Source organism: Arvicola amphibius, chromosome 9, assembly GCF_903992535.2.
Source record: "Arvicola amphibius chromosome 9, mArvAmp1.2, whole genome shotgun sequence".
Lineage (NCBI taxonomy): Eukaryota > Metazoa > Chordata > Mammalia > Rodentia > Cricetidae > Arvicola > Arvicola amphibius.
The window spans coordinates 38,797,804-38,825,655 of record NC_052055.2 but is presented as its reverse complement, the minus strand read 5'-3'; the positions used below and the strand labels follow the sequence as shown (position 1 = coordinate 38,825,655).

General features: G+C 51.8%; 1 protein-coding gene across 1 annotated transcript; it reads left to right on the top strand.

Moving 5' to 3' along the window:
• Positions 1-4,902: 4,902 nt before the first annotated feature.
• Positions 4,903-25,572, top strand: LOC119823639 (TRIO and F-actin-binding protein-like). Its single transcript, XM_042055727.1, has 10 exons — positions 4,903-4,970; positions 5,033-5,166; positions 6,745-6,885; positions 9,659-9,798; positions 10,203-10,330; positions 13,379-13,478; positions 14,529-14,668; positions 16,203-16,398; positions 17,299-17,455; positions 23,183-25,572. Exons 1-10 carry the CDS (start codon positions 4,903-4,905, stop codon positions 25,570-25,572), a joined length of 3,594 nt encoding a protein of 1,197 aa, XP_041911661.1.
• The last annotated feature ends 2,280 nt before the right edge of the window (positions 25,573-27,852 follow it).

Genomic DNA, 27,852 nt, shown 5'->3' with positions numbered 1-27,852 from the left:
GTGGTGGGTCAGGGGAGGAGGAAGCCCTCACCCAGGCTGAATGGAACCAGGGTCCGGGCTTTGTATGTTAGCGAGGCCCCCTGGTGGCGGTGAGGGTGTGTGCAGACAGATCTGAAACAAACCCTGGATGAACCGGGGAGAGAAGGGAGGGCCTCCCCCTGCAGGCCTAAACTCTCCAAGGATTTTCAGGCCACCAGCCAGGTTCAGGACACTGCAGATAAGCCGTGAGCCAGGCAGCTCAAGTGCCATGAGCGTGCGGTGGGCACTTCAAAGAGGGCACCCAGGAGAGATGGTAACTCCATCAGTGGCAAAGACCAAGTCACCAAGCTGGCCGGCCGTACCCTAAGAAACTGGCCAAGGTTGGGGCCTCGCCTCTAGAGGGGGCCATTCAGGGGTTGCTGGGGTGAAAGACAGCCCTGCCCAGGATCTCAGCTGAGTTCTCTTGCTCCGGGTAGGGGAGACAGCAGCTTTCCTGGAGGGAATTTGAACCCTCACAAGGCAGTGCAAATATGCTGTGGTTCGCCATTTCAGAGCCGGCACAGGAGAGGCCTCCAGCTTAGAGTAGCTTTAGTCACAGTACAGAAAGCCAACTTGACTTCATAGCAACACTTGTGTTCCCTTGGATAGAAGCGAGCTTCTATCGCCACAGTCTGATTTTGTCACCATGCCTTGGACTGTACCTGTGAGCCGCAATCAGTGTTTACTAATTTTAACTCTGTTTTCCTAGGCAAGTAAACAGGTGAAAACAAGCCTGGCTGTGTGTGGTCCTCAAGAACAGCCCTGGCTTCAGCTCTGATGACTCCAGGGCAGTCATCTGTCCTGCTCCGCTCTGTCAGGCCTCTACCTTGCCCACCCAGGCTGTGGCCCGCCATTGCCCATGGGAGGAAAAGGGCTGGGTGCTCCTTCCCCTAGCTGGGTGAAGACAGGTTCTGGGCTAGAACAGAAGTCATGGCACTCTCCAGCTCTCTGAGGGGTCTCAGCTAGGTCCGTGAGCCAAGTAAAGGCCCAGTGAAGTGACGAGCCAGGTAGAGTGTGGCTTAGTGTCATTAGTTGCTGTGATAAAATACCCTGACAAGGGGGCTGGAGAGATGGCTCAGAGGTTAAGAGCATTGCCTGCTCTTCCAAAGGTCTTGAGTTCAATTCCCAGCAACCACATGGTGGCTCACAACCATCTGTAATGGGGTCTGGTGCCCTCTTCTGGCTTGAAGGCATTCACACAGACAGAATATTGTATACATAATAAATAAATAAATATAAAAAAGTACACTGATAAGAGAGATGGCTCGGCAGTTAAGAGCACTGTCTGCTCTTCCAGAGGACCCAGGTTCAATTCCCAGCACCCACATGGCAACTCACAGCTGTCTGTAACTCCAGTTCCAGAGGAACTGACAGCCTCACACAAACATACATGCAGACAGAACACCAATGCACATAAAAGAAGAATAAATAGTTTTTAAAGTGATATCCTAAGTGATTAGGCTACTAGCATCTCAACCCAGGAAGCCTGCTCACTTTGGAGAGGCTTAAAAGAAAAAAACTGTCAAAAAGCCCCTTATGGGAGAAAGGGTTTATTTCAGGTCACAGTTCCAGGTCACAGTCCACCAGAGCAGGGACTTGGAGAGCTAGTCACAGTCAACGCATCCAGTCAGGAGCAGAGAGAATAAACACATTGGTGCTTCTTTGTGCCCAGCTTTGCAGTACTCAACCCCACGGACCCATCCACAGGCCATCCTGATCTGGGCAGTTCTTCACTGAAACATGACTGCAGATTGTGAGAAACTGATAATGGAAGCTAACCATCATATGTCTCTCAAGTCTGAAGACCTGAGTTTCATCCTCAGAACCAATGGTTGTACAAGACTCTCCTCTGAGTCAAATTCCTCTATCTTTAAAATTATCATCATCATCACCATCGTCATTATTATTATATTTTCTCAAGGCAGTGTTTCTCAGTAGCCCTGGCTGTCCAGAAATTTCTGTAGACCAGACTTCTCTTGAACTTGCAGAGATCCACCTTCCTCTGGCTCCAGAGTGCTGGGATTAAAGGCATGTGCCACCACTACCCAGTTTATTTTTAAAACATTTGAGTGTTAGTTGGGTGGTGGCGGCGCAAGCCTTTAATCCCAGCACTCGGGTGGCAGAGGCAGGCGGATCTCTGTGAGTTCGAGGCCAGCCTGGTCTACAAGAGCTAGTTCCAGGACAGGCTCCAAAACAACCTGTCTTGAAAAACAGGAGCAGCAAGTGCCCTTCACTGTTGTCATTTCTCCAGCCCATAGAAGTTCTGCTGGGCCTGCTCATAAAAGATCACTACAACAGGGCCCGTTGACTGTCTAGCTTCCCTAATAGGATGTGGCCTTAGGCAACTCCGGGTAAGCCATCAGTCATAATCCCTGCTCGGTAGAGACTTCCCAGTGCAGCCAACATTTCTGTAAGTAACCCCTCACTTATGCTCTGTAAGGAAGACCAATAAACTCATTGGTTCCCCAGTGAGAGCAGGGGTTGTTGGGCCCTTAGATGGGTAGACACTGCTTACACCTTCCTCTGGGAAGGAACTTTAGCAAACACCATTCTGCAAAGTTGTCTTTTGAGTTCCACGAGCGTGCCCTTCACATGTCATACAATAAAATAAATCAGAATGAAGCCAGCAAGTCCAGAGCTCAAGCAGGGGACAGGAGGATGAGTAGTGAGAGGTGACTGCCCTGACTGCCTCCACGGCGCCCTTAATGGAACCCTCTGAATAGCTCACAGAGGCCAGGGATGTGGTGTGGGACGTTCTCATGGGGTCACAGTGCAGCTTGCTAGAGTTTGGCTTCCCCCTGACAGGATGAGGTCGAGGAGGGCTGTGTGGCCTCTGTGCTCCAGAGAGCATGGGGGGTCACAAACATTTCCGTGTAGGGGTGACTTCCTCTCCTGGCTGCCATTTCCTTGACTCTTGGGCTCCGCCATCCTTATCACCCTACAAGAGGGACCCTCTTCCCACAGTTCCCTTTGCTCCCTCCCTGCCTTCTGCCATCCTCTTGGGCAAACACTCCTGCTTTCTACTCCAGGTCCTGCTCCCCTCAGCCTGTGATCTGTTCAGACCCACAGGCTCACTCCCTCTGGGTCTTTGCTGAGATGCACGAGCCACTTCTCTAAGACCTCGCTGACGACCTCCTTGGAAACACACTGGCCAGGCCTTGCGTGCCTTTCTCTGCTCTGCTCTCTTTTCTCCTGAGCACCAGTCAGACCAGTCATGCTTTGCTTGTTTCTCTTGCCCAGGTCAGTTTTCCTCCACCATACAGACACACAAAAGCAGCACACGGGTCTCTTGTTCTTTGATGAACCCTCAGCAAACTTGACTGACAAAGGGCTCCATAAATGTTTCATGCGCTGGGTTGTCAGGCACATCGCCTCAGTTGGCTCTAGGTTGAAATGCCTGGTAGGGCCAGAGGCCTGGGACCTTGCTCAGTTCCAACTCAGAAATACCCATTCCACTCCAGGCTCAGAGAGGTCAAGTAACTGTAACTGTCTCAAGATCACCCAGCCAAGAAGCACTAAAAGGCTGGCCCTGAACCCAGGTCTCACTAGCCCCTGTCTTACACCCACTGTGCATGTCAGCCAGCTCCGTGCTGGGCCAGGATGGCTTGTTCTGGGCCTCACTTCTGCCCTCACTTGGGAAAGAAGCTACCCTTTATTCATGCTTTCTTTTCTGAGCGCTTCACAGGCGAATGAGGGAAGAGCAAATGAGGATGCCCCACAGTGGTCTGTGGAGTCAGACATCCCAAGACTTTTGTCCTGATTCTGCTCTTTATTAGCCGTGTGACCCTGGCAAGTCAGTTGACATCTCTAATCTTTGTTGCTATGTGTAAAGGACTGGCTTCGGAACTGGTGTGTAACCAGTGCACAATAGAGCTTAACTTTAAAAGCTAGGGTAGGGCTGTACATTTCACTTGGTTGGTTGGTTGGTTTCGATTTTTGGTGTTTTTGCTTTTGTTTGACAGAGTCTCATGTAGACCAAGCCTCCAACTGATTCAGTAGCCAAATCTGGCCTTGAACTCCTGGTCTTTTCTTTTCCCTCCTTCCCTCCTTTCTTTCCTTCTTTTCTTTTTTCAAGACAGGGTTTCTCTGTAGCTTTGGAGCCTGTCCTGGAACTCGCTCTGTAGACCAGGCTGGCTGCTAACTCACAGAGAACCGCCTGCCTCTGCCTTGAGTGCTGGGATTGAAGGCGTGCGCCACCACCGCCAGGCCCACCTCCTGATCTTCTTGCCTTCACGACCAGATCACTGCTCTACTGTCTCCACCTCCCAATCGTAGGACTTTCAGATGTAGGTCATCAGCCTCTGGTTTTGCTTTCTGGAAGTGTCTCACTCTTGCAGCCAGGCCGATGGAACTGTGGGCATCCATCCTTCTGCTTAAGATTTTCAAGAGTTAGGTGACAAGTTTAGTTTGTGGTACCACCCCCAGCTAGCCAGACTTTCTTCTTTCCACATATGCATTAATGCCTTTTTTAAGACCTTAGCCAGAACGAGCCAATGGGAAAGAGACAAGAGGCCACAGGGCCAGCATCAGCACTCAGGTCCCATGGGAACCCGACTGGACGAGGTTGCGGGTAGCGCAGGCAAAACGTGCTGTGCATCCCGCTCTCCAAGGCGCCTGGGCACCGCCCTCCTCCGCCCTGCCCCCAGTCCTCGCTGTGTCCAATCCCACACTGATCATGCAAATAAGGCTCTGAGGGTGAGCCTATTGGAGCGCGGCAAGGGTGTGGTCTTATACGCACCTCCCGGGCAGCGTTTTGATTCATTGTTGAAATAGAGGCTGTGACCCTGGCCCTAGCACCACCGACCGTCCGGTAAGTGGAAACCCGAGACCAGGTCAGAAACCCGCGGCTAGGGGAACCTAGAGGGCCAGCGCCGAAGGGGGAGGATGAGGGACCCTGAGGAGCTGCCGGACCGGCTGCAGGAAGAGGGGACTAAAGGTCCATTCTCTGGGCGGTGTGTGCAGATGTGCGAAGGCTTTTTGAGGTTACATCCTTACCATCTAATGTGCATTTTAGGGAAGATTCGCGGAGGACACTGGAGTCACAAAGAGCACATGAAGAGTCCTTGTCTAGACCCCTGGACAAGGGGCCTCGTTCTCCTTCCAAGACGATGCTCCATTTGGTGGCAGGACCGGGAGAGAACAGCTCAGGTTGGTGGGGCATATCTATCCAAGCATAATACACAATCGGGCAAATAGATGGTCGCCCAGTGAGGAATCCAAGCCCCATGAATCTTCCTGTGGGGTTTCCACTCTCCAAAGGAAGAACCTGGAGCCCCAGGGGAGGACCCAAAATTCCTCAACTCAGCTGAAATTGGCAACAAAGGTTTGATCTCCCGGGAACTCTGTCGTCACCAAGTAGGTCAGGTATGACATGACCCCATGGTGCCCAGAGGTACTTGGGCTTTTGGGGATGCTGGATACCTTCCCTTCCAATACCCTTCCAGGCTGTATCAATCTCCTGACCCAGAGTCACTTCCTGGGTGTGGACACTGTAGCCTCTAGAACAGAGAGAACTGGACTTGGCTTAAGAGCTCCAGCTAGGATGGCGGTGTAGCTCAGCGGTAGAGTAGTTGTCTAACACCAGCCAGGACTTGGGTTTGATCTTCAGATCTGGGGTGGGGGGAGGTGTGTGTGGGGAGATACCAGTGGTTCCTTTTTGGCTAAGCTCAGTCACATATGTGCTTTGTGACCTTAGGTGGCTGTTCACTTTTGTCTAAGATTTGTCCTCAAGTCTGAAAATACCTTGCCAGCCCTTTACATCACTCTGTGTTAGTCAGGGACCTGGGGAACTTGGCAGTGTGATCCGGCACCCTCACGGTCACCTCTGAGCCTTTGAAGACAGACCATGACCTCCAGCTGGACCAGGGCCACTTGGGTGTCGGGGAACCTCTCTGAGCCTTGATTGCCTCCTCTGAAACTGGTGTTAACTTTAGCTGAGTAAGAGGGGAGCTCTCAGTTTACAAAGCTAGAGACTTTGGGATGAGTTAAGGATTCTCTTTTATGGTGTACCCCGGGACTCAGCGCTGGAGATTCTGACTGGATGGAGCAGCAGAGAAAACAGACTTATGGGGGTTTTGTTGTTCTTGGCTTCTTTACTTGGTGGGTGTGCAGGTGTCTACCTGTTTGTGTATGTGTGCATATGCGTGTGAGACATGTGGAGGGAAAAGAATAATGCTGGGATTTCTTTTCTTTCCTTTCCTATTTTTTTTGAGATTTGTTTATTTATCATGTATAAAGTGTTTGGTCTGCATGTATGACCGCAGGCCAGAAGAGGGCACCAGGTCTCTCACAGATGGTTGTGAGCCACCATGTGGTTGCTGGGAATTGAACTCAGGACCTCTGGAAGATCAGTCAGTGCTCTTAACCTCTGAGCCATCTCTCCAGCCGCCCTTTTTTTTTTTTTTTTTTTGTTTTTCAATTCAGGGTTTCTCTGTGTAGCCCTAGATGTTCTGGAATTCACTCTATACACCAGGGTAGCCTCCAACTCAGAGATCCACCTGCCTCTGCCTTCTGAATGCTGGGATTAAACATGCCTGCCAGCACTGGCTGGTGGGCAATGCTAGGTTTCTTTTTCAGTCACTGTCTACCTAATTTTTGGAGATGGGATCTCACCAAGCCTGGAGCTGAATGTTTCAGCTAGACCAGCTTGCCAGTGAGCACGAGGAACACCCCCCTCCCCGCACCTCCCTCATGTAAATAACATCATACTTGGGTTCTGGTGTTCAGATGCAGATTCTCACCTTGTTGCAGCTCTTTGGGTTTGTTTGTTTTTTCAAGAGATGGAGACTGTATATGTTGTCTACATTGACCCCAAACTTGCGCTCACAGGATCCTCCTGCCTCACTGTTCTGCGTAGCTGGGATTGGGGTGCATATCACCACATATGGCCGGAAACTTGCCTTTATTATTGATTTGGTTTTGTTTATCTGTTTTTCCAGACAGAGTTTCTCTGTGTAGCCTTGGCTGTACTAGAACTTGATTTGTAGATCAGGCTGGCTTTGAACTCACAGATATCCGACTGCCTCTGCCTTTCGAGTGCTGGGATTGAAGTGGTGTGTGCCACCACTGCCCGACTTTGTCAAACTGTTCTTTTTTCTTGTGGAAACTCGCATTTTCATGAGCAGCACAAGTTGAGTGTAATTCAGGATCCTTGGAACCTTGAACCATATATATATGGAGAGAGAGAGAGAGAGAGAGAGAGAGAGAGGAGAGAGGAGAGAGGAGAGAGAGAGAGAGAGAGAGAGAGAGAGTAAGGATTAGAAATATATGTAAATGTTTGACAGTATGTTTGTTTGGAAACTTAGTTGTAGCTGGGTGGTGGTGGCATATGCCTTTAATCCCAACACTCAGGAGGCAGAGGCAGGAAGATCTCTGTGAGTTCGAAGCCAGCCTGGTCTACAAGAGCTAGTTCCAGGACAGGCTCCAAAGACTACAGAGAAACCCTGTTTTGAAAAGAAAACAAAAAAAAAAAAAAGAAAGAAAAGAAAGAAAAAGAAAACTTAGTTGTTACTGTCGATGAATACAAATACACGAACAGAAAATGGGTAGACAGCATTGTCTGGCTTGGACAAATGAGCCATAGGGTCTACATAGTGGCCCACCAGTTATTAGGTTCTTGTCTCCAAATCCTTCCCAGGTCCCACCTAGAGAGCCAGCCACTGGATCACAGGAGCTGCCTGGTGTGACTCCTCTGCTATGGAGGAAGTGGCTATGAATGTCCCCTGTGTACATTTTAAAGCCAGCGTATCTCCCAAGAACCGCTGTCTGAGCTGCTGCCACCCTGAGAAGGTTCATGGAGCATGACAGCAGGTAGGCTGGCTTTCCGTTGTAGTGGGCAGTTTGGAATGTGGGGTCAGTGATGGGTTGGGCCACAAACTTGCATCTGAAGGAGGATGTTGCCTACACTTTGTCCACTTTCCAGAGGTCTTAGATTTATGTATTTGTATATATTTTTCATATTTATTTATTTATTATGTATACAATATTCTGTCTGTGTGTATGCCTGCAGGCCAGAAGAGGGCACCAGACCCCATTACAGATGGTTGTGAGCCACCGTGTGATTGCTGGGTATTGAACTCAGGACCCCTGGAAAAGCAGGCAGTGCTCTTAACTTCTGAGTCATCTTGTAGATCAGGTGTTCAAAGATGTGTGGATTGATATCTGGGTCTTCTATTCGGTTCCATTGGTCCTCCTGTCTGTTCTTATGCCAATACCAGGCTGTTTTCAGTACTGTAGCTCTGTAGTAGAGTTTGAAGTCAAGGACTGTGATGCCTTCAGAAGTTCTTTTATTGTACAGGATTGTTCTGGCTATCCTGGGGTTTTTTTTTTTTTTTTTGCATTTCCATATGAAGTTAAGTACCGTTCTTTCGAGGTCTTTGAAGAACTTTGCTGGGATTTTGCTGGGCATTGCGTTGAATCTGTAGATTGCTTCCAGTAACTTTGAACTCTTACACAAATGATTGAGTCCTTCCTCCCAGAGCAGAGCCTCTAAGCAAATGATCTTCTCCCAGCTGAAGGGGAGATGGAAGCATGGACCAAAGGATGGTGGACTCAGTCAGATCTGACATACAGCCTCAGTCCCACCATTTCCCAGCCAAGATTTCGGGTCAGCTTGTGCAGTCATTTGGAATGAACAGTTGCTTGACCTGAGCCAGGGTTGCACTGGTTTCTAAGGCGGTGATGTTAAATGAGGCTGTCACATCCCTGCTCCAGGGGACTGGTGGTCTAGTCAAAACCATGGGCAGGAAGAAAGGAACCATGGAAATGGCTGTTTCATCATGGCTGTGAGCCATGCTCTGAAGGAACAGGGATTGTTAGGCCATGGGGAGGACTTTTAGCGGCTTGATGAAGGATGAAGGCTTGCCACTGGTGCTAGAGAGAAAAAGAAAGGGAAAGGAACGGTATGGTGTGTACAAGGGTTTAAGGCAGAAAGGATGAAGCGCATTGGAGGGCTGAGGACTGGTTATTGAGAGGGAGAGTCACACAGATACGGGATGGAGAACTAGTTGGGACCTGGCTCCCTCTGGCTTTCTTTGTTTGTTTGTTTTACTTCTTTTAATATTTATTTATTTTATGTATACGAGTGCGCTACCTACGTGTGCATCTGTTCACAGAAGAGGGCATCCAATCTCACTACAGATGGTTGTGAGCCACTATGTGGTTGCTGGGAATTGAACTCAGGTCCTCAGGAAGAGCACTCAGGGCTCTTAATCTTTGAGCCATCTCTCCAGCCTGTGTGCTTTGGTTTTGTGGACATTTTGAGGACCTTAGATTACATTTCAGTTGGTCGTGATTTAAACAAGAGTTAGACTAAGGTGATCCTGTCTTCATTCTCTCTGTTGCTGTGATGCTGGGCAAAGTGTGGGAGGGAGAGGGGAGAGAGGGGAGCGGGGACAGGGGTGGAACTGCTCCCTCCAGAGATGATGGTAGCCTTGGGATGAAGACAAAGGACTGTCCAGCCCCCAGAGTCAGTTTTTACTACCATGTCCCATGAACAGAAACTTGTGTCCTTCCTGAATTTGGGTGCCAGGGCTTCCTCGGTGACCTTCCTGTAACTTCAGAGCTGAGCAGTTATCACTGAGGTTAGCTGGGGTCTCCACTGAAGCAAATGGGGTCTGACTCCAGTGTCCCTCTTGAGCAGTGAAGAATCCCCCTAACCTCCTGGGAAGGAGGGCCACACGGGAGCATGTCTCCAGCCCTCTGGCTGCTCACTCCATCTTCCAGGCCACCTCTGCCTCCCGTTACTTGAAATTAAAAACTGGTGGCTGGCAAAGTAACTCAGTAAGTAAGGGGTGCTGCCAGTTCTGATGGTCTGAGTTTAGTCCCTGGGCCCAAGTGGTAAGAGGTGAGACCTGACCCTTGCAATTTGCTTCTGTCTTAGATACATACATGCACACACACATACAGACACACACAATACACACACACGCGCACGCATTTAATAAAAGAAGCTGGGAGCCAGGTGTTGGTGGCAGGCACAAGCCTTTAATCCCCAGCACTCAGGAGACAAAGCCAGGCAAACGCATCTCTATGAGTTTGAGGCTAACCTGGTCTACAGAACAAATTCTAGGACAGCCAGGGCTACACAGAGAAACCCTGTCTTGAAAATCAAAAACAAAAACCTAGAAGAAGAAGCAGGTGCTGAGAAATGGGTCAGCAGTTAAGAGCACTTGCTGCCCTTGCAGCTTAGGTTTGGTTCCCCAGCCTCATGTCAGGCAGCTTTCAACTACCTGGACCTCATCCCAGGGAATCTAATGCCCTCTTCTGGCCTCCATGGGCACCTGCGTAGGGCAGTGTACATATATACACCCAGGTGCACACACCCATGTGTATAACATTGTAAGTATTTTAAAGGCTGACTGGGAGCTGGACAGTTGCTGGTGCTGGCAAAGAGTTGGCTCGATGAAGAGCACGTAGCCTAGAATGTGATGCTCTGAGATCCAGCCCCAAGCCGGGCAGCAGTGGCGCACGTCTTTAATCCCAACACTCAGGAAGCAGAGGCAGGTGGATCTCTGTGAGTCTGAGGCTAGCCTGGTCTACAGAGCAAGTACAGTCAGGGCTACAGAGATGCCCTGTTTTGAAAATTAAAAAAAAAAAAAAAAACTTTGCCAGCAGCAGCCAAAGGCAAACCTATTCCAGCCTCCATCTAGGGCCTTCTATCACTCCGCAGTGCTCTGTGAATGCAGGCTACTTCGTGCTGCCAGAGCCCCAAGCCCCTGTTCCTGCTGTGGTCCAGCCACTGAGCTGCAGCTCTGGATCATCTCCACTGTGTCCTCTGTGCCCTGAGCAACCTCATCCCTTAGGAGTTAGCCACGGGCTTCACTTCTCCATCCCCACTCTTACTAACTCCTATTCCACCAGCAAGCATGAGGACCTAAGTTCTATTCCAAACACCTACATAAAAAGCAGTGGCTGCTCTTCCCCAGATCCCGAGTTCAATACCCAGCAACCACATGGTGGCTCACAGCCATCCGTAATGAGATCTGGTGCCCTCTTCTGGCCTGCAGGCGTACATGCAGGAGGAACACTGTATGCTTATAAACAAATAAATCTTAAAAAAAAAGCTGGGTGTAGCTGGGCAGTGGTGTCAGCACCTTTAATCTCAGTACTCTATGGACACCGCATGTATGTGGTGCACGGACATACATGTACACAGCAACCATACACACAAAAATAAAATAATTTTTAAGGGCTGGGAGGTGGTGGCGCACGCCTTTAATCCCAGCACTCGGGAGGCAGAGGCAGGCGGATCTCTGAGTTCGAGGCCAGCCTGGTCTACAAGAGCTAGTTCCAGGACAGGCTCTAGAAACTACAGGGAAACCCTGTCTCGAAAAACCAAAAAAAATAATAATAATAATAATAATTTTTAAAAGGTAGAGCTGTGGTGGTGCACACCTTTAAATCCCAGAACCTGGGAGGCAGAGGCAGGTGGATCTTTTTGAAGAAATCAAGTCCAGCCTGGGCTACAGAGATTTGCTTCAATAAATAAATAAAAGGTAAAAAATTATAGAGGAAGACACCTGTGCAGTGTCAATTCCCAGTCTCCACATGCACATATGTTCATGTGTACCTAACACGCACGCACGCACGCACGCACACAGAAGTAGGACACTTTTCCTAACATGAACGATTGAGTCCATGACTTCCGTTCCCAACGTTACATAAAGCAAGTCAAGGTTTTGTTTTTTAGTGGGATTTTGTTGTTGTTGTTGGGTTTTATTTGTGTGTTTGTTTGTTTGAGACATGGTTTCTCTGTGGAGCCCAGGCTATTCTGGAACTCATTCTACAGACCAGGCTGACCTCGAACTCAGAGATCTGCCTCTGCCTCCCGAGTGTTGGGATCAAGGCGTGTGCCACCTCAGCTCTGCTAACAAGTCAGGTTTTAATCTGACCCTTATCAAGTTACCTCTTCCGGACCTTTCTGGCTGCCCCCCTGGACCCCATCCGTGACGCTCTGAGGATGGAGAATCTCTACCGCTTCCCAGGGAGCCGGCATCTGCCCCCGAGTGCTGCTGTCCCCAGCTCGCTCTGTCTATACTGCCCCCTATCTCTCCAGGTCATTATTACAGCGCATCTCCAAGGAACCAAATGCAGCCAGTGCCCCACCTTGCCCCAAAGGACTCTGGAATCTTGGCCCCATTTGCTTCTACCTTTCAATCCAGACACAAGGAGCACAAAGAGGTCTATATTTAAAAGCCTCACCGGTCCGAGTGGGGCAGTGCCGCCCCTAGCTAGGTCCCCGCCACATCTGCCACAGGAGATGGCCGAGGCTTCCCGGCTCATGGCTTCAGCTGTTCTAGAATATGTAAAAATGACTCTGGTTACAAAGTGGAAATGATTAGTTTCTTGGCATTCCCAGCTTCTGAACCCCCTGGACTCCAGACACACCTGAGTCCACAGGCTGGGAGGCTGGTGGAAGTTGAGCCCTTGAAGTCATGTGGTATTGAGCAGGCTATGGCCAGGTTTTGAGGGGGGAGGATAGTTTGGGTGGGAGGGCCTTGATTTATGCTAGGGCCACACAGATCTTCATAATTTATTTGTTATTGTCAGCACTCCCCCACTCTCTTCAGACAGAGTCTCTCCTGTAGCCCAGGCTGACCTTGAACTCACAATTCTCCCATCTTCGTGCTGCCATTGCAAGTGTACATCACCAGTTCTGGCTAATTTATTTATTCTTAATTATATTTAATATTATTCTACTAATTTAGCATTTATAAGATTCTACTTAATGTTCTCTTGGTTTTTTTTTTTTGACCTTATGTCATGTCATGTAATTCTACTCATGTCCCCTAGGGGGCGGCTGTGGTTCTCACGACCGTTTGATAGGTTAGGCAATTGAGGCCAAGTCACCTAGCCAAGGTCTTGGTCACACACCTCCTTTTCAGATAGTTAGCCTCAGAGCGAGGAAGCCACAGAGTGAGGTTATCCAGCTGGGGTGGGACTCAGTCAGGTCTGTTGTAGGCAGAGACTACGACACTGACTAGGCAGGAAATCAAAGCTGGAGACTGGCCACCGGACGCAGTCATGTGAACAAGGGGAGGGGATGGGGCTAAGGGTGAAAGCAAGAACCGGGTGCCATGTCAGCCTGGGGTTCATGCTGGGTGGGACCTTTGGAAGTGCCGGGATTGGGTTGAGAGTCGGCTCCCTCCTTCATGCCATGCTGTCCCCTGGGTAGCCACGGCGCCAAGCCCGGCAGTGGATCTGACACCTCCGGCTGCCTGGCTTTGATCAGAATCTGGCTATTGGGCAGGTGTGAAACTGAATGCCTGATTCGCCCTTTTTGGCCTGGATGTGGCTGCAGACCCCTAGGTCTTCCTTGACACAGCCTGGCCTTACTCATAGTGGCTTTCTTGAATTCCAGAGCAAGTCTGCCCACCCAGGGCGCTGCCAGGGCTACAGCCACTGTCCCAGGCGCCGGGCTCCAGGGTCCCCAGGGAGACTCCCACCAGACCTGCTCTCAGGTGAGCCGCCAGGATCGGGTTCCTCCGGTTTTATGTCCTGCATTGTTCTTGGCTGGGCCCCGGCTTATGAAACAGTAATGAGGGCCCTGCTCCCGAGGCTGGCCCCTCTAAGGTTTCTGCAGCCTGGAGTACTGCAGCCACCACGGCCCAGAGTCAGGGCCTGGGAGGGCAGCAGTGTGGGGGCCTTAGCCGGAGCCCCCCGGTAACGAGGGTGCTGACAGCCGCCAGCTGCCACTGCCGGAGCCCGCTGCCCAGGTAACCCGAGAGGAGGCGGGGCACAAGGTGCCATGGCCCTGTCTCCCACCACCAGGGGAGGGCCCTGCCATTCTGGGAGGTGGAGGGAATAGGGGGGGCCTTCTTTGAGGGAAGCAGCCGTTCCTTCTGGGTGAGCCCAATATCAGTCTTTACAGGGGTGGCCTTGCTGTGCCAGTGCCAAGGGCACACCTCTAGTTTGGAGCTGTGACCCTCTACTTTGGGGCCGCTCGTGTAGTGGAACAGGCCCTTTGTTTCTTCTAGATCTTGCTAGACGATCATCCTCGTCCCTCCACCTTCAGACCCCTTCTTCCATTTCAGACCAGGCCAAGCCTCTCCTTCCCTCTTGCTTTCTGGATGCAAGGGTGCTCTGGGGCCTTCGGTGCAGTTCCCATTCTCGGGAGTGCACATGTACATTTGTGTTTGCATGATCTTGCACACATATATGCATTGGTGTAGCTGACAGGCCTATACACATGCAATTGGGCACATATCCCTCAACAATTATTTACACATGGGTGCCCCAAACCACAGGTGTTTATGCATGCGCACATGTACCTGTCCCTAGACCCATGCGTGTACACGTGTGCATGTGCCCTCCAGGCACCCTGCTGCCTTTGACCAGAGTCCCCAGGGCACTCCAGCTGATGGAATGGCTGGTCTCCTTGAGCAGGGAGATTCCCAGGAGATGACTTCTGGAGACACCCACCAGTCTGAGCTGGGAGGGGCTGTCTGGGGGAGGGGGAGGGGGAGTCCCACGTGGGCCTGAGCTGTCTCCTCTCTCCAATGCGGGCCCAGGAGCCTCACAGTCCTTCCAGTGCCGAGGCACCTTACTGCGACCTGCCCTGCTGCCCGCCGGCCCCTCAGGACCCACTCGGCACCACCACCTGTGCTGGCCACTCTGTGGAAGGCCTTGACCTCAGGCAGGGCCCTCAGAGGTGGGTAAAGCCCCAGACTCCAGGGACTGGCTCCCTTGGGTAAGAATGCCCATACCTTCCCTACATGCAACTCTTCATGGTGGCAGTGTCCACCTACAACAGCTGGCATGGGTCACGTGGTCAGCCCACAAAGTGGGCACAGAGGGCTCTGACAGTGGATGTATTTCAGGAGTCCTTGGGAAACCCTGGAAAGCTCACATTGATCTGTCCTTGTTTTACCTGAGTCTCTGATCCTGACCCTGGGTGTCTGTCCTGGTAGCCCTGACCATCCCATAATTCCATGGGGTAGGGGACAGTTATGTACTACTTCTGGTTCCTGTGTACGTTTTTAAGGGATTGAATGCGCTGAGTGTGGTGGCAGATGGATGTAATACCAGCACCCGGAAAGTGACGACAAGAGGATTTGGAGCTCAAAACTCGATGGGTTACATAGCTAGAGTCTGTCCCCCAGTCCCCCAAAAGATTGAATGGGCCTCTCAGCCAGGGCACCTGCTGTTACCCCTGCTTGACTGGATCCCTGGGCCTTGAGATTCCCTCCAGTCCAGGCCTGAACAGACCCAAAGTTCCCTGCCTGGGTCATGAGACCTTAGGAGGCCCCGGCTTGAGGGTCCAGAGAGCTGGGTCCCAGTTTCCCGTCTGCTGTGATGGGCTGTGGGACCTTGGGCCTGCTAGGCCATCTTTTTCTGTCTCACTTTTCCCGTCTGCAGAACAAGGGCTGAGAGAGTAGCTCTGTGGCAGGCAGCATGCCTAAGATCCTGGGTTTGATTTCCAATACTGCAGAAATACATTTGAAAAAGAGAGGCTGGGCCAAGCCCTTGTTTGAGGGCTTGTGTTCCCCTCAGGTGGGCATTTAAGCAAAAAAGAACAAAGAAAAGGGGGCTCTGACAGCCAATGCATTTCAGACAGTCTAGGACAAATTACGAGGACTTTTTCCTGCAGAACTGGACAGAGTATTCGATTTGCTAACCTGCATGGTTTAGGCTTTAGGCGTGGAGGTTGGGACATGTGCAGAATGTTCTGCAGTTCCTTAGCTAGAGATCCCTTTTCTAGTGTCGTCACATCTTGCTGGTTTATAGGCCTGTGGTAGGCCACTCTGGGAATGCCGTGAGCTGTAAGCCTCTGGAGTGGGGGCCGCAGGGATTGCGTCTGTAAAGCACACTCTTCTATAGCTCCTGCCCTTGGAACTCACTTCCCCTCACACTGCTAAACAGCCTTCATCTGCCAGCCCGGCTCAGTGAACCCACACCTCCTCACTGAAGCCGTTTCCCAGGGCTGCGGCCTTGGCCAGGCTCATGACCCTCTCAGAGCCTGGGTTTCTTCATCTATGTGGTGGAACCCTCTCCCTTGAGAGGCAGCTACAGCTCTAGGTGACCCATAGAGAGCCCGGACCAAATGCCCTTGGCACTGGCTTCTTGATCCGTAGCTGCAGACCCCTGCACGGTTTGAGTAGACCCACATGTACAGGGGAGGCAGGACTTAGTCCCTGACTCTGTTACCTCTTAGGGGAAAATAATTGGTCTCTCTCTTCTCCCAGGGGCTGGTCCCCAACAGCAGCTCTCCCTGCCGAGGGCCCTACAACTGCCCCAAGGAACAGGCACCAGGACCCTGAGGCATTACCCTATCTGGAGGGCCTGGCCTGTAGTAGCCGTGACAACGAGGGTGCCAACTCTGACACCAGCTCCAGCCAGGACAGCAGTACCCCTCATGAGACCAGTAATTCTTCCTCTGTGGTGAGCTGAGGGCCAGGATCTGGGAGCAAGAACAGAATCAGTCAGTGTCCTCAGTCCTGGAGATAAGAGCTCTAAACTCCAGAGGAGGGCTGAGCTTCCTTCTCACAGAGAACTCTGGGCCTGGCTTGGCCATTGCCTTCCCTGATGGGAGGGTGGGGCTCCTGCTGGGCGGTGGCAGTGTGGGCAGGTGGAGGGAGGCTTTCCAGTTCAATGGGGACTTGGGATGACTCACCAGCTGGCTCAGGTCTCAGGTCTCAGGACTGGGAATTAGGCATGGTGTCTAGAGCAAGTGTGAGGTTGACCCAGCTCTGCCCTGGCCACATGCTTCTGAGAATGAGCCCATAGCCGGTTCTGATGTTGAGGTCCAAAGGCAGAGAGAGGGAAGGGAACAGGCTTGGAGCTGGCAGGAGAGAGGAGCCAAGAGGCTGCCCCTTTGCCTTCATGCTTTCAGACCTGTCCCATTAGATCCTACCCCTCCCCCAAAGGAAACGACAAAAATGGGCTCCGCATAAACAACCTTGCCTGTTCACACGTGTGTGTGTGTGCCGTACAAAGGTCTCAGTGGGTCTGAGTTCAAGCAAGGCTCTCCACCACCCTATGCTAGAGACCACTGTGCCCCTGCTAGGGGCTGAGGCCAAGAGCAGGGAAGTCACTCACTTGAGACCACACAGCCGGGAAGCAGTGGACCTAGGATTTGAACCCATTTCTTCCAGTTTTGTGACTTTGACCCAGATTTTGGTTTCAATGGCTGTACCTCTTTCTCAAAGCTGACAGAGGGTTCTCTGAGAGCCCCACTCAGGCAGCAGGTGTCCTTAAGAAACCGTTTTTCTACCCTTCGCACTGGGATGCAGGCCTAGGGCCCTCTTCTCCTCCCCAGCAAGCTCTTTCCTCCCCCAGCAGGATTGGGACACTGTTGAGAGGCCAGGGGTGGTCTCCAACGCGTACAGACTCAACGTGATGATTCCGAGGAGGCCTCAGGAGGGGTTGAAAGCTGACAGTGCTCGAAGGGTCACCAAGTCCCCTGCCAGAGGGGACACAGTGGGCCAGAGAAAGGAAGGTGAGTACTTCTAGGGTGGTGATGACCTGGGGCCCCCACACAGCCATCTCACTGGCTCGGCTTCCTTTGCGGGGCAGGATCTCTCTCTTTTTTAATTTATTTATTTGTATTTTATGTTCATTGGTGTTTTGGCTGAATGTATATCTATGTGAGAGTGTCAGATACCCTGGAACTGGAGTTACAGACAGTTGTGAGCTGCCATGTGGGTGATGGGAATTGAACCCAGGTCCTCTGGATGAGCAGCCAGTGCTCAAATCACTGAGTCATCTCTCCAGCCCTAAGGGTCCAAATCTCAATAATAGAAGTTCTTATTTCATGTGCCGCGCTGCCTAGCTTAAGGATGCTTTCCCTCAGTTGAAAGATTAGGACCTCTAATAAGAGACTGAAGCGGGCTGAACACAAGTGGAGCGCCTGCATAAATAGAATGGACAGGGACTTCAGGTGTGGCTGGGCCCAGGTGTTCAGACAGTGCCCAAATCTCCTCTCCATTCTGAACTTCTGCTGAAGTGGCTCCATTCTTGTTTGTTTGTTTGTTTGTTGTGTTTTGAGTCAGTGTTTCTCTGTGTAACCCTGGCTGTCCTGGAACTCCCTCTGTAGACCAGGCTGGCCTTGAACTCACAGAGCTTCACCTCTGCCTCTGCCTCTCCAGTGCTAGGATTAAAGGCGTGTGTCACCACTGCCTGGCGTGGTCCCATTCTTAGTCAGACACTTCTCTAGAAACAGCATGCTGATCACCAGAGGGGCCAGCTTGTGTCCCACAGAAGAAGGGCACATCTTTCCTGTGACTACAGTCTCAGGACAGTTCTCACAGGGGTCACTGGGGGTCATCTTCATCACCAAGTTTGGTCTCCTATGCAAACCCCATAGCCTGAGCTAGGAGGAGGGGAGGGTCCCCAGAGGAAGTCAGAGTGCTGTTCTGGGAAAGAGAAAAAGAGAGAGACAGAGAGAGATGGGGGGGGGGCGCTACTGTTATGCCAAGTCCATGGAGGTTGGAGAGTTTGGCCAGCATCTTGCTGGGATGTGAGTTCAGTATGGTGGGTACCCAATTCTGACCAGGTATCTCACTTCAGTGTGGTCAGGAGTTGGAGCTAGAATGCCAGAAGCCCCTCCTCCTCCCCTGATGGCAGTCCTGGCTTTCCATGGTCCTTGCAGGAGTCTCATCAATACGCAGATGTGACGTTTGGGTGAAGATGCTAGGGGTCTCAGGTTGAGTTACCATGGACCCTTGCCCTAGAAAGCTCAGTATCTAGCAAAGCAGGCAGACAGGGACTAGCTCTAGTGGTCCAGGACAGAGGAGGAGCAGACACAGGCATGGGGGAAGAGAAGAGATCTTTTGTTTTGGTTTGTTTTTGCTTTTTGAGTGTGTAGCCCAGACTGTCCTGGAACTCACTCTATAGACCAAGCTGGCCTTGAACTCACAGAGATCCACCTGCCTTTGCCTCTTGAGCTAGGATTAAAGATGTGTGCCACCACAGATGGGTACAGGGCTGGCATAGGAAAGCAGGGCAAGGAGTCAGGGCTATGTGGCCCATTAGCAGCTGCAGTTTAAATGTGGATGGAGTGCACACATGGGTAGGCTGTGCTGGGCCTCCTCAGTCTTGCCAAGGAGTTGGAATTCTTTTCTCTAATCACAGTTAGGGCAGCGGGTGAGGAGTGACATTATCAAACCTATGGCTTGGGATGGTTCTGGGTGCAAAATCAGAATGCATTGGAGCAGAGTGAGGCAGCAGGATGAGAAGTCAGGTGAGCCACCTAGTAATTCCCAGTTCAGCCCGGAGTTGTCACTGGCTAATGCTGATGCTGAATCCCAGGACAAGAGGTTCCCTGCCAACAGGATGATCAAGGATGCTCACAGTGTTCCTCAGACCACACTTGACCTGCAGGGAAAAGGCTCTCTGAGGCTGGGGAGCTTTGCAGATGCTGCAGCAGCCAAGAGGCCACTCAGTGATGCTTGGGGACAGGATAGCACACAGCACCTCATCCCTTCCCTTTCAAATCCTGACGCTAAAATGCTCCAGTTGGGTGTTGGGGGTACATGCCTGTGATCCTGGTTCAAATGAGCTTTGGATTCTGTAGCTGCAGCTGCTCTGGAATTCCTGACCCTCTTGTCTCCGCCTCCTCCGTGCTGGGATTACAGACAGGCCCCACACAGCCAGGCTTTGCTTCCTGGCTCTTGAAAGTCCCTAGGCAGTGGGTGGTGTCCTCCCTGTGACCTACTTAGCCAGACTCGGTGGCCGCTGTCCACCTGGTGGCCACTTGCAGCATTGCAGTCAGGGACCGAGCCTCTGCTAGGCGCATCCTGGTTGGCACTGCTCACTGGAGGAGAGGGAACTTAGGACACAGGTTGCCCAAGCACAGCTGTGTACCTGCCTTGCATGGAGGCCTCATCCTGTGAGACAGGCTCCTGGGGCATCTTGATGGGTGGGGTGGCAGGAGACAGCTAAGCCAGTATATGGCACAAAGACTAGGCCCACTGCAGGCGAGGGAGAAACAAAACCAGAGGGGGGAGAATTGTGTGAATTGCAAACCTACTGTGTGCTGCAAACCTACTGTGTGCCACTCACCGACTGTGCGAGCTACAAACCTGTGTGCTGCTCACCTACTGTGCGAGCTGCAAACCTACTGTGTGAGCTGCAAACCTACTGTGTGCCGCACACCTACTGTGCAAGCTGCAAACCTACTGTGTGCTGCTCACCTACTGTGTGAGCTGCAAACCTATTGTGTGCTGCTCACCTACTGTGCGAGCTGCAAACCTACTGTGTGCTGCTCACCTCTGCAAGTTCCAGAGGCACTATGGGATCGAAGACCCTGTCACACAGCACTGCTAGGGGAAGAGCAGTTAATCAAGGGGATAGGCAAAAGGAAGGTCCATGGAAGGCAGCCCTTGGCCAGGAAACAGACGCACTAGAGGGACCCTGTCCACTCCAGACAGAGGTAGCAGCAAGAGCAATGGCCCTGGAAGGTGAGGATCCTGTGTTGTGTTGGAGGACCTCAAAGAGTGGGTGCTGGACCCTGAGAGGTGAGCGAGGGTGGGATGGAGAGAGGAGACAACCCCTGCACAGCCTGGGTCTCATTCCAAATCCAGCAGGAAGCCCCTAGAGGGTATTTTCTTTCTTTTCGTTTTGAAATAATCTTAGATTTGCCAAGATGGTAGCTATAGTGACTATTGTACTCTTTGCCCAGGTCCCTGGATGTTAGCTTCATGAACAATTGTATGCAGAGGCTGGAGATAAGAAACATTATCCCAACACTCTGAGTTCGAGGCCAGCCTGGTCTACAGAGTGAGTTCTAAGACAGCCAGGGCTACTATGCAGAGAAACCCTGTCTCAAAAATAAATAAATAATAAATAATAAATAAATAAATAAATAAATAAATAAATAAATAAATAATAAATAAATAAATACCATGGGTGGGGGCTGGGATGTGTCTCAGCACTTCCCTAGCAGTGAAACCCTAGGCCCTTACTCAAAGAACATTAAGACAACTGTAAACTGCAGGCTAATCAGATCCACCGCTTTTCCTTCTATGGTCCCTTTGGGTTTGTTTGTTACAAGATCTTGTTATGCAGCCCTGGCCGGCTTCAAACTCTGGAGCCCCAGGCAGCCTCAACCTGGCAGCAATCCTCTCGCACCCCCTGCACCCTCCATCTCTCAAGGCTAGTGCTAAGGTTACGGTCACCACCAGTCCCAAATCCTTTTCTGTCCTGGGACTTAATGCCGGATCTCCCACGGCATTTAGTCACCTGGTCTCCTCTGGTCCTTCCTCCTATGACAGGTTCCTGGCCGTTCCTTACCTGTCTGCCCCTCAAGGGTTGTGAGCAGGGCAGACTTACTCACCGTGCTTTGTTGGGGGGACGATGACTCTTGGAAAAGGGCATTCATGCTTTGGGGGAGAGCTACTGGGATTATCTGAGCAAAAATGACAGTGACCTTGGGTTTGGGGCTGTGGACTGGAGATGACAGAAGCAAGTGGATTTAGAGGACATCTTAGGGGGCCTCAGGGACACTCCAGTGTTGAGAGTTCAGACTTCAGGGACACCAGCTACCAGTGTAGCAAGATTGGAAAGAGGGGAGGTATGTGAAAGGAGGTGTGTCCTCGTGAAGGCACTCTTAGCTTGCTACTTCAAGAGGAGGGACAGGAGCACACACAGTTGATGGTTAAGGGACTGAAAAGGGTGGTGGTTGACCCCCAGTTTATAGCAGCCAGGAGCTGTGACATGGTCACTCTTGAGGGCAGCACATTCACCCCTGAGGCCAGAACCCCTGAAGCCCTTGAGGTGCCTAAAGTGTTAGTTACTTTATACCTGGCAAAAGAAATTTAAGGACAGAAAGACAAGGCTACAATCCAGCATGGCAGGGGAGGCATGGTGGCAGGAGTATGATGACTGGTCACCGTGGATCTGCAGTCAGGAGGCCTCTAGTGCAGTGGTTCTCAACCTTCCTCATGCAGTGACTCCCCAACCATGACATTATTTTTGTTGCTACTTCCTAACTATAATTCTGCTATTGTTATGAATCATAGTGTAAATATCTGTGTTTTCCTATAACCTTAGGTGACCCCTGTGAAAGGGTCATTCAACCTTCCAGGGGTCACGACCCACAGGTTGAGAACCACTGGCCTAGATGAATGCTGGCACCCAGTGCAGGCTCTCCTGCCCCCGTGTGTCCTCTCTTTTTAAAAAATTTATTGTTGGATTAATCCCAGCACTCGGGAGGCAGAGGCAGGTGGATCTCTGTGAGTTCGAGGCCAGCCTGGTCTACAAGACAGGACAGTCTCTAAAGCTACAGAGAAACCCTATCTCGAAAAACAAAACAAAAACAAACAAACAAAGATTCACTCATTTATTCGTGCATGGGTATGAGTTTACATACATGCGTGTGCGCATGTGCCGAGGAGCTTGCGTGAGGATCAGGAGACAGCCTCCTGGAGTCAGTTCTCCCCACCACGTGGGTCCTGGGGTGGAACTCGCAATATCAGGCCTCGCCACAGCACATTTACCGGCTGAGCCCTCTCACTGACCCTCGCTTGTTTTCTCCTTCTTATCCACTCTGGGACACAAGCACATTGGATGATGCTCCCCATGTTTCTTCAATTTCTTCAATTAACCCAATCATGAAACTCTCTCACAGACATGCCCAGGGGTTTGTCCCCTGGGCGAGTACATCCTGTTGACAATATTAACTGTCACAGTCGATAGCTCAGTCAGATACCCAATCTGCTCTGTGCAGACACACAGGTGCCCATTCATCAAGGGCGGCCTTAGCTGTGCACATTTCCAGAGTCTGGGATGAGCCTCTGGGGTAGGAGGGGTAGCAAGTGTATGTATAGGCACGGGTCCTGTGCTGTGGCACCCACAAAAGGGGTTCCTTAGAAGTTGGGATGATTTGTGGGCATCCCATCTGGGAAGTAGAAGCAAGGAGTCGAGGTCATCAGACAAGTACTCCTGGTCTCCCTCTCCCTCTCCCTCTCTGGGGTCGTTGCTCTCCACAGTTTTGGTCTCCTTTGACATATCCATGACCTTCTTGCCCTGGTACCTTTCCATGAGTTATTGTGAATCCCTGGCCTGGCAGCAGACCGGTGTCTAAGCTTGGTCTCAGCCTGAATGGCAAAGGTGTGTCTCTTAGACCAGACACTGATACCTATTAGAATCAGGCTGGGGGATGCCTTGATTTTTCTGTCCTTCTTGGATCCCTCTCCTCACCTTAAACTTCCCCATTTCTCCCTAGATTCCGGCAGTGGGGGACAGAGTGCTGGTCAGCACTGGGTGAAGCTGCGGGCAGAAAGCGGCTACTTCTCCTTGGAGCGACGTCGCGCAGAACAAACCCATGCTTCTTCTGGGACACCACTGAGTGGGCCTCGGACTACCACCCAGGCTGCTTCTGCTCAAAGGGATGTCTTCCAGGATGCTTCTGCACCAGAAACCTCCCAAGCTCCCTCTCTACCCCGTAACACCCAAAGAGACACCCCCAGGAGCTTAGTCACACAGCGGAATAGCCCCAGAACGTCCTCTCCTTCAAGAGTGTCCCAAAGGGACATTCATAGAACCATGTCCACCCAACAAAGCAGCGCTCCACTTTCCTCTCCCCTCAGAGCCACTTCAGAGAGCCTCAAGACCTCTACACCCAAAGGTGGCCCCCACATCGCATCATCTCCTTGTGCCCAAGCCTCCTCTGTCAACAGAACCACCCAGCAGGACAACCCCAGGACTCCCTGTGTCCAGAGGGACAATCCCAGAAGCTCTTCCCCCAACAGAACCACCCAACGGGACAACCCCAGGACCCAGCGGGACAACCCCAGGACCCAGCGGGACAACCCCAGGACTCCCTGTGCCCAGAGGGACAACTCCAGAACCTCCTCTCCCAACAGAACCACCCAACGGGACAACCCCAGGACTCCCTGTGCCCAGAGGGACAACTCCAGAACCTCCTCTCCCAACAGAATCACCCAGCGGGACAACCCCAGGACCCAGCGGGACAGCCCCAGGACTCCCTGTGCCCAGAGGGACAATCCCAGAACCTCCTCTCCCAACAGAACCACCCAGCGGGACAACCCCAGGACTCCCTATGCCCAGAGGGACAACTCCAGAACCTCCTCTCCCAATAGAACCACCCAGCGGGACAACCCCAGGACCCAGCGGGACAACCCCAGGACTCCCTGTGCCCAGAGGGACAATCCCAGAACCTCCTCTCCCAACAGAACCACCCAGCGGGACAACCCCAGGACTTCCTGCATACCACAGAACACCCCCAGGACCCCTTCTACCCAAGGAGACAAGACTACAGCCTCCTGCAGTAGATGGGAGCATCTCCGAAGTGCCTGTACCCAAAAAGACAACCCAGGACCATCATCTCCCCGCCGTGCCACTCAGGGCAATAGCTCCAGGAACCCTTCTCCCCACCGTACCAACAAAGATATCCCTTGGGCCTCCTTTCCCCTTCGGCCAACCCAGAGTGGGGGTCCTCGAACCTCATCTCCACCTCGCACCAAACAAAATCAGGTGCCTTGGGCATCCATTTCTCTCCGACCAACCCAGGTGGACAGGCCTCAGACTACAGCGCCTACCAGACTAGCCCACCACGACCCTCCCCAACACTATTCCCCATCCCTAGCCACCTCCTCTCATAATCCAGGCCATCCTAGTGCCTCTCGGACTTCATCACCTCTGCACCCAGCACGAGGGGCTCCCCAGACCGCTTCAGAGCCCTTCCAGCCACTGTGTGCTGTGTGCATTGGGCACAGGGATGCACCTCGCGCCTCTTCGCCCCCTCGCTATTTTCAGTATGACCCTTTCCCCTTTTTTCCAGATCCCCGCTCCTCTGAGAGCGAATCGCCCCACCACGAACCCCCCTACATGCCACCTGCAGTGTGTATTGGGCACCGTGATGCCCCCTGGGCCACTTCACCACCTCGTCATGCCCAGTTTGATCCCTTCCCCTTCCTCCCAGAAATGTCAGATGCTGAGAACGAGTCCCCTCAGCATGATCCCCCACAATTTCCCCCACCAGTGTGCATTGGGTACCGTGATGCCCCCCGGGCCTCTTCCCCACCACGCCAGTTCCCAGAGCCCTCCTTCTTCCAGGATCTCCCCAGGGCCAGCACAGAGAGTCTGGTCCCTTCCACAGACTCTCTGCATGAACCTCCCCACATCCCCACTCCTGTATGTATTGGACACAGAGATGCCCCCTCCTTTTCCTCCCCACCACGCCAGGCCCCTGAGCCTTCCCTCTTTTTCCAGGATCCTCCTGGGACCAGTATGGAGAGCCTTGCCCCTTCTATTGACTCTCTGCATGGTTCCCCACTGCTGCCCCCCCAAGTATGCATCGGTTATCGGGATGCACCCAGAGCCTCCTCTCCTCCCCGTCACCCACCCAGTGATTTAGGTCTCCTGGCCCCCTCCCCTCCCCCAGGTAGCTCAGGTTCTCGGGGCTCAGCACCCCCAGGGGAAACCAGACACAACCTGGAAAGGGAGGAGTACACCATGCTGGCTGACCTGCCCCCACCCAGGAGGCTGGCCCAGAGGGGTCCAGAGCCCCAGGCACAGGGCAGCAACGAGGGCCGTACCCGCAGCCCTGGCCGGGCAGAGGTGGAGCGCCTCTTCGGGCAAGAGCGCAGGTGAGCCAAGGCAGGGGCAGTCAGGTGGGCTGGGGAGGAGAACAGTTGGAAAGTTTCCGAAGCAAGAGTTCAAGCCCTGCTGTGTGGTCTTGGGCAAGCCACTGTATCATTCTGTATATTAGGGTGTTTTTTTCTGAGGTTGAAGTAACACTATGTGTAGCCATGTAATCAAAAGCAAGCAAGCAAGCAAGCAAAACTGGGTTCAAACCTGGGTTCAAAGCTACCCTGTATCCTGTGATACCTTAAAGAAATTTAATTTACTTGGGCCTCAGTTTCTTCATCTGCCAAATGGGGAAGACTGAAAGCACGTTGGTTTCTTTCTTTCCTTCTTTCTTTCTCTCTTTCTTTCTTTCTTTCTTTTTTTTCTTTTGTTTTTTTTAGACAGGGTTTCTCTGTGTTGCTTTGTAGCCTGTCCTGACACTAGCTCTTGTAGACCAGGCTAGCCTTGAACTCTAGGCCCTTCTGCTCCAGGTTCCTGAGTGCTGGGATTACAAGCATACAGCGCCACACTGGGCTCACACAGTTACTTCTGTCTACTTCATTCCCCATGCTAGGACATTGTCTTCCCATCTCAGTTAGGGTATTTTCTCTATTTAGTACTTTTCCAGGTGGAATACCATTTGCCCTCTGAGGACAGCATGCATTTGCATAAGAGGCAGAATTTATGAGACTGGGGTTTGGGAGTGTGCAGGGCTGTATCTTCATTATCTCCTAGTTACTCCTCTGATGTATATATTTATTGAGCATCTACTTTGCCCAAGCATTGTTCTAAGCCTGGAGCATTTTTCTAGAAGGATCATATCAAAGACTTAGGCATTTGGCTAGTGTTTTAGCCCTTCCTCCCACCCCACTTCCTTAAATGCCTGAATTTTGAAACAGTCTTCCTTGGATCTGCTGAACACAGTGTCTTTGTTTTGTTTTTAAACAGGGTCTTACTATGTAGCCCTGGTTGGCCTGGAACTCATAGAGATCCACTTGCCTCTGTCTCCCAGTGCTGGGATTAAAAGTGTGCACCATCCTTTCCTGTTGCTTCTTTGACACCGTCTGGAGGCCCATATACCCATCTGAGTATCCAGAGGAAATTCATTTCCTTGTCATCCATGATACAGTCACATCAACCCTTGGGAACAGGTGGCTCTGAGTAGGTCCTATTGCAAAAGAGCTGGGTTCCTATGAGGGTGGCTCAGAATCTTCTAGGGTTCTTTAGCCCTATCTTTCAAAGCTTATGAGGGGTGAGGGAAGACTTATTGGAAGGAATGACCACTGAACAAGCTGGGGTTTGTATGGAAAATGGGCGTTCGAAAGAGACCAAAAATTTTGCATTTCCCTACTGGGTCCCCATCATGTTTGGGACTTTGAATTTTGGTACTTTCATTGAAGTCCCTAGACCTCAGTGCTGGGGGAAACTTACTCAAGGTCTCAAATTTGACTAAAAATGGAGCCTTGCCCAGGTGGCAGTAGTGGTGCACACCTAGGATTTGGGAGGCAGAGACAGGCAGACCTCTGCATTCAAGGCCACCATGGTCCACAGAGCAAGTTCCAGGACAGCCAGAGCTACACAGGGAAACCCTGTCTTGGGGGGGTGGAGCCTCATCAGGGAGTCCTCAAGCTTAAAATCCAGGGACCTTAGGGCTTCTAAGGACCCCAACAGCTTCCAGATCAAATTCTAATAACATCAGCAAAGGCCACAGGACAACAAAGTCCGATACCCCGCTTCAGTTTGAAAGGCTCCAACTCTCCATGTAGCCAGTGATGCCCCCGAACACCCGGTTTCCCTGCCCTACCTCCCGAGCACTGGGATCACAGAGGTCATCGCCACCCAAGGTCATTCCTTCTGCAAACCTCTACAGTGTTCTGTGTGGTTCTTCAACTGTGGGCAAACTTTAGAAAGACAGTCCCCACAGACACCTGCATAGCCTCCCTCTTGCCCCCTTTGGGGACTCACCCTGGGCTGCCTGAAAGCATCTCTCCTTCCTGGTTCTGCTCAGCCACCGGTCATGGCCCTGCTGATTCGTGGGTTTGACTTATTTTTGCTGTGCTGGGGATGGACCCTAGGGTCTTCCACAAGCCTCTCTCCATGGCCAGTTTAGATGAAGTCTGATAGTCAGACCCCACAGGAGGTACCTGCTCATGGAAGCTAAGTCTTTTGTCTCTTACTAGGAGAAGGGACAGACTGTGCCCAGAGTATGTTAGCTCAGTAACGGTGAGCCATGTTGAATATAACCATAGACACTCATTGTTAACCCACACATATATCTGGAAGCGAGGATTTTGGCACAGGCTA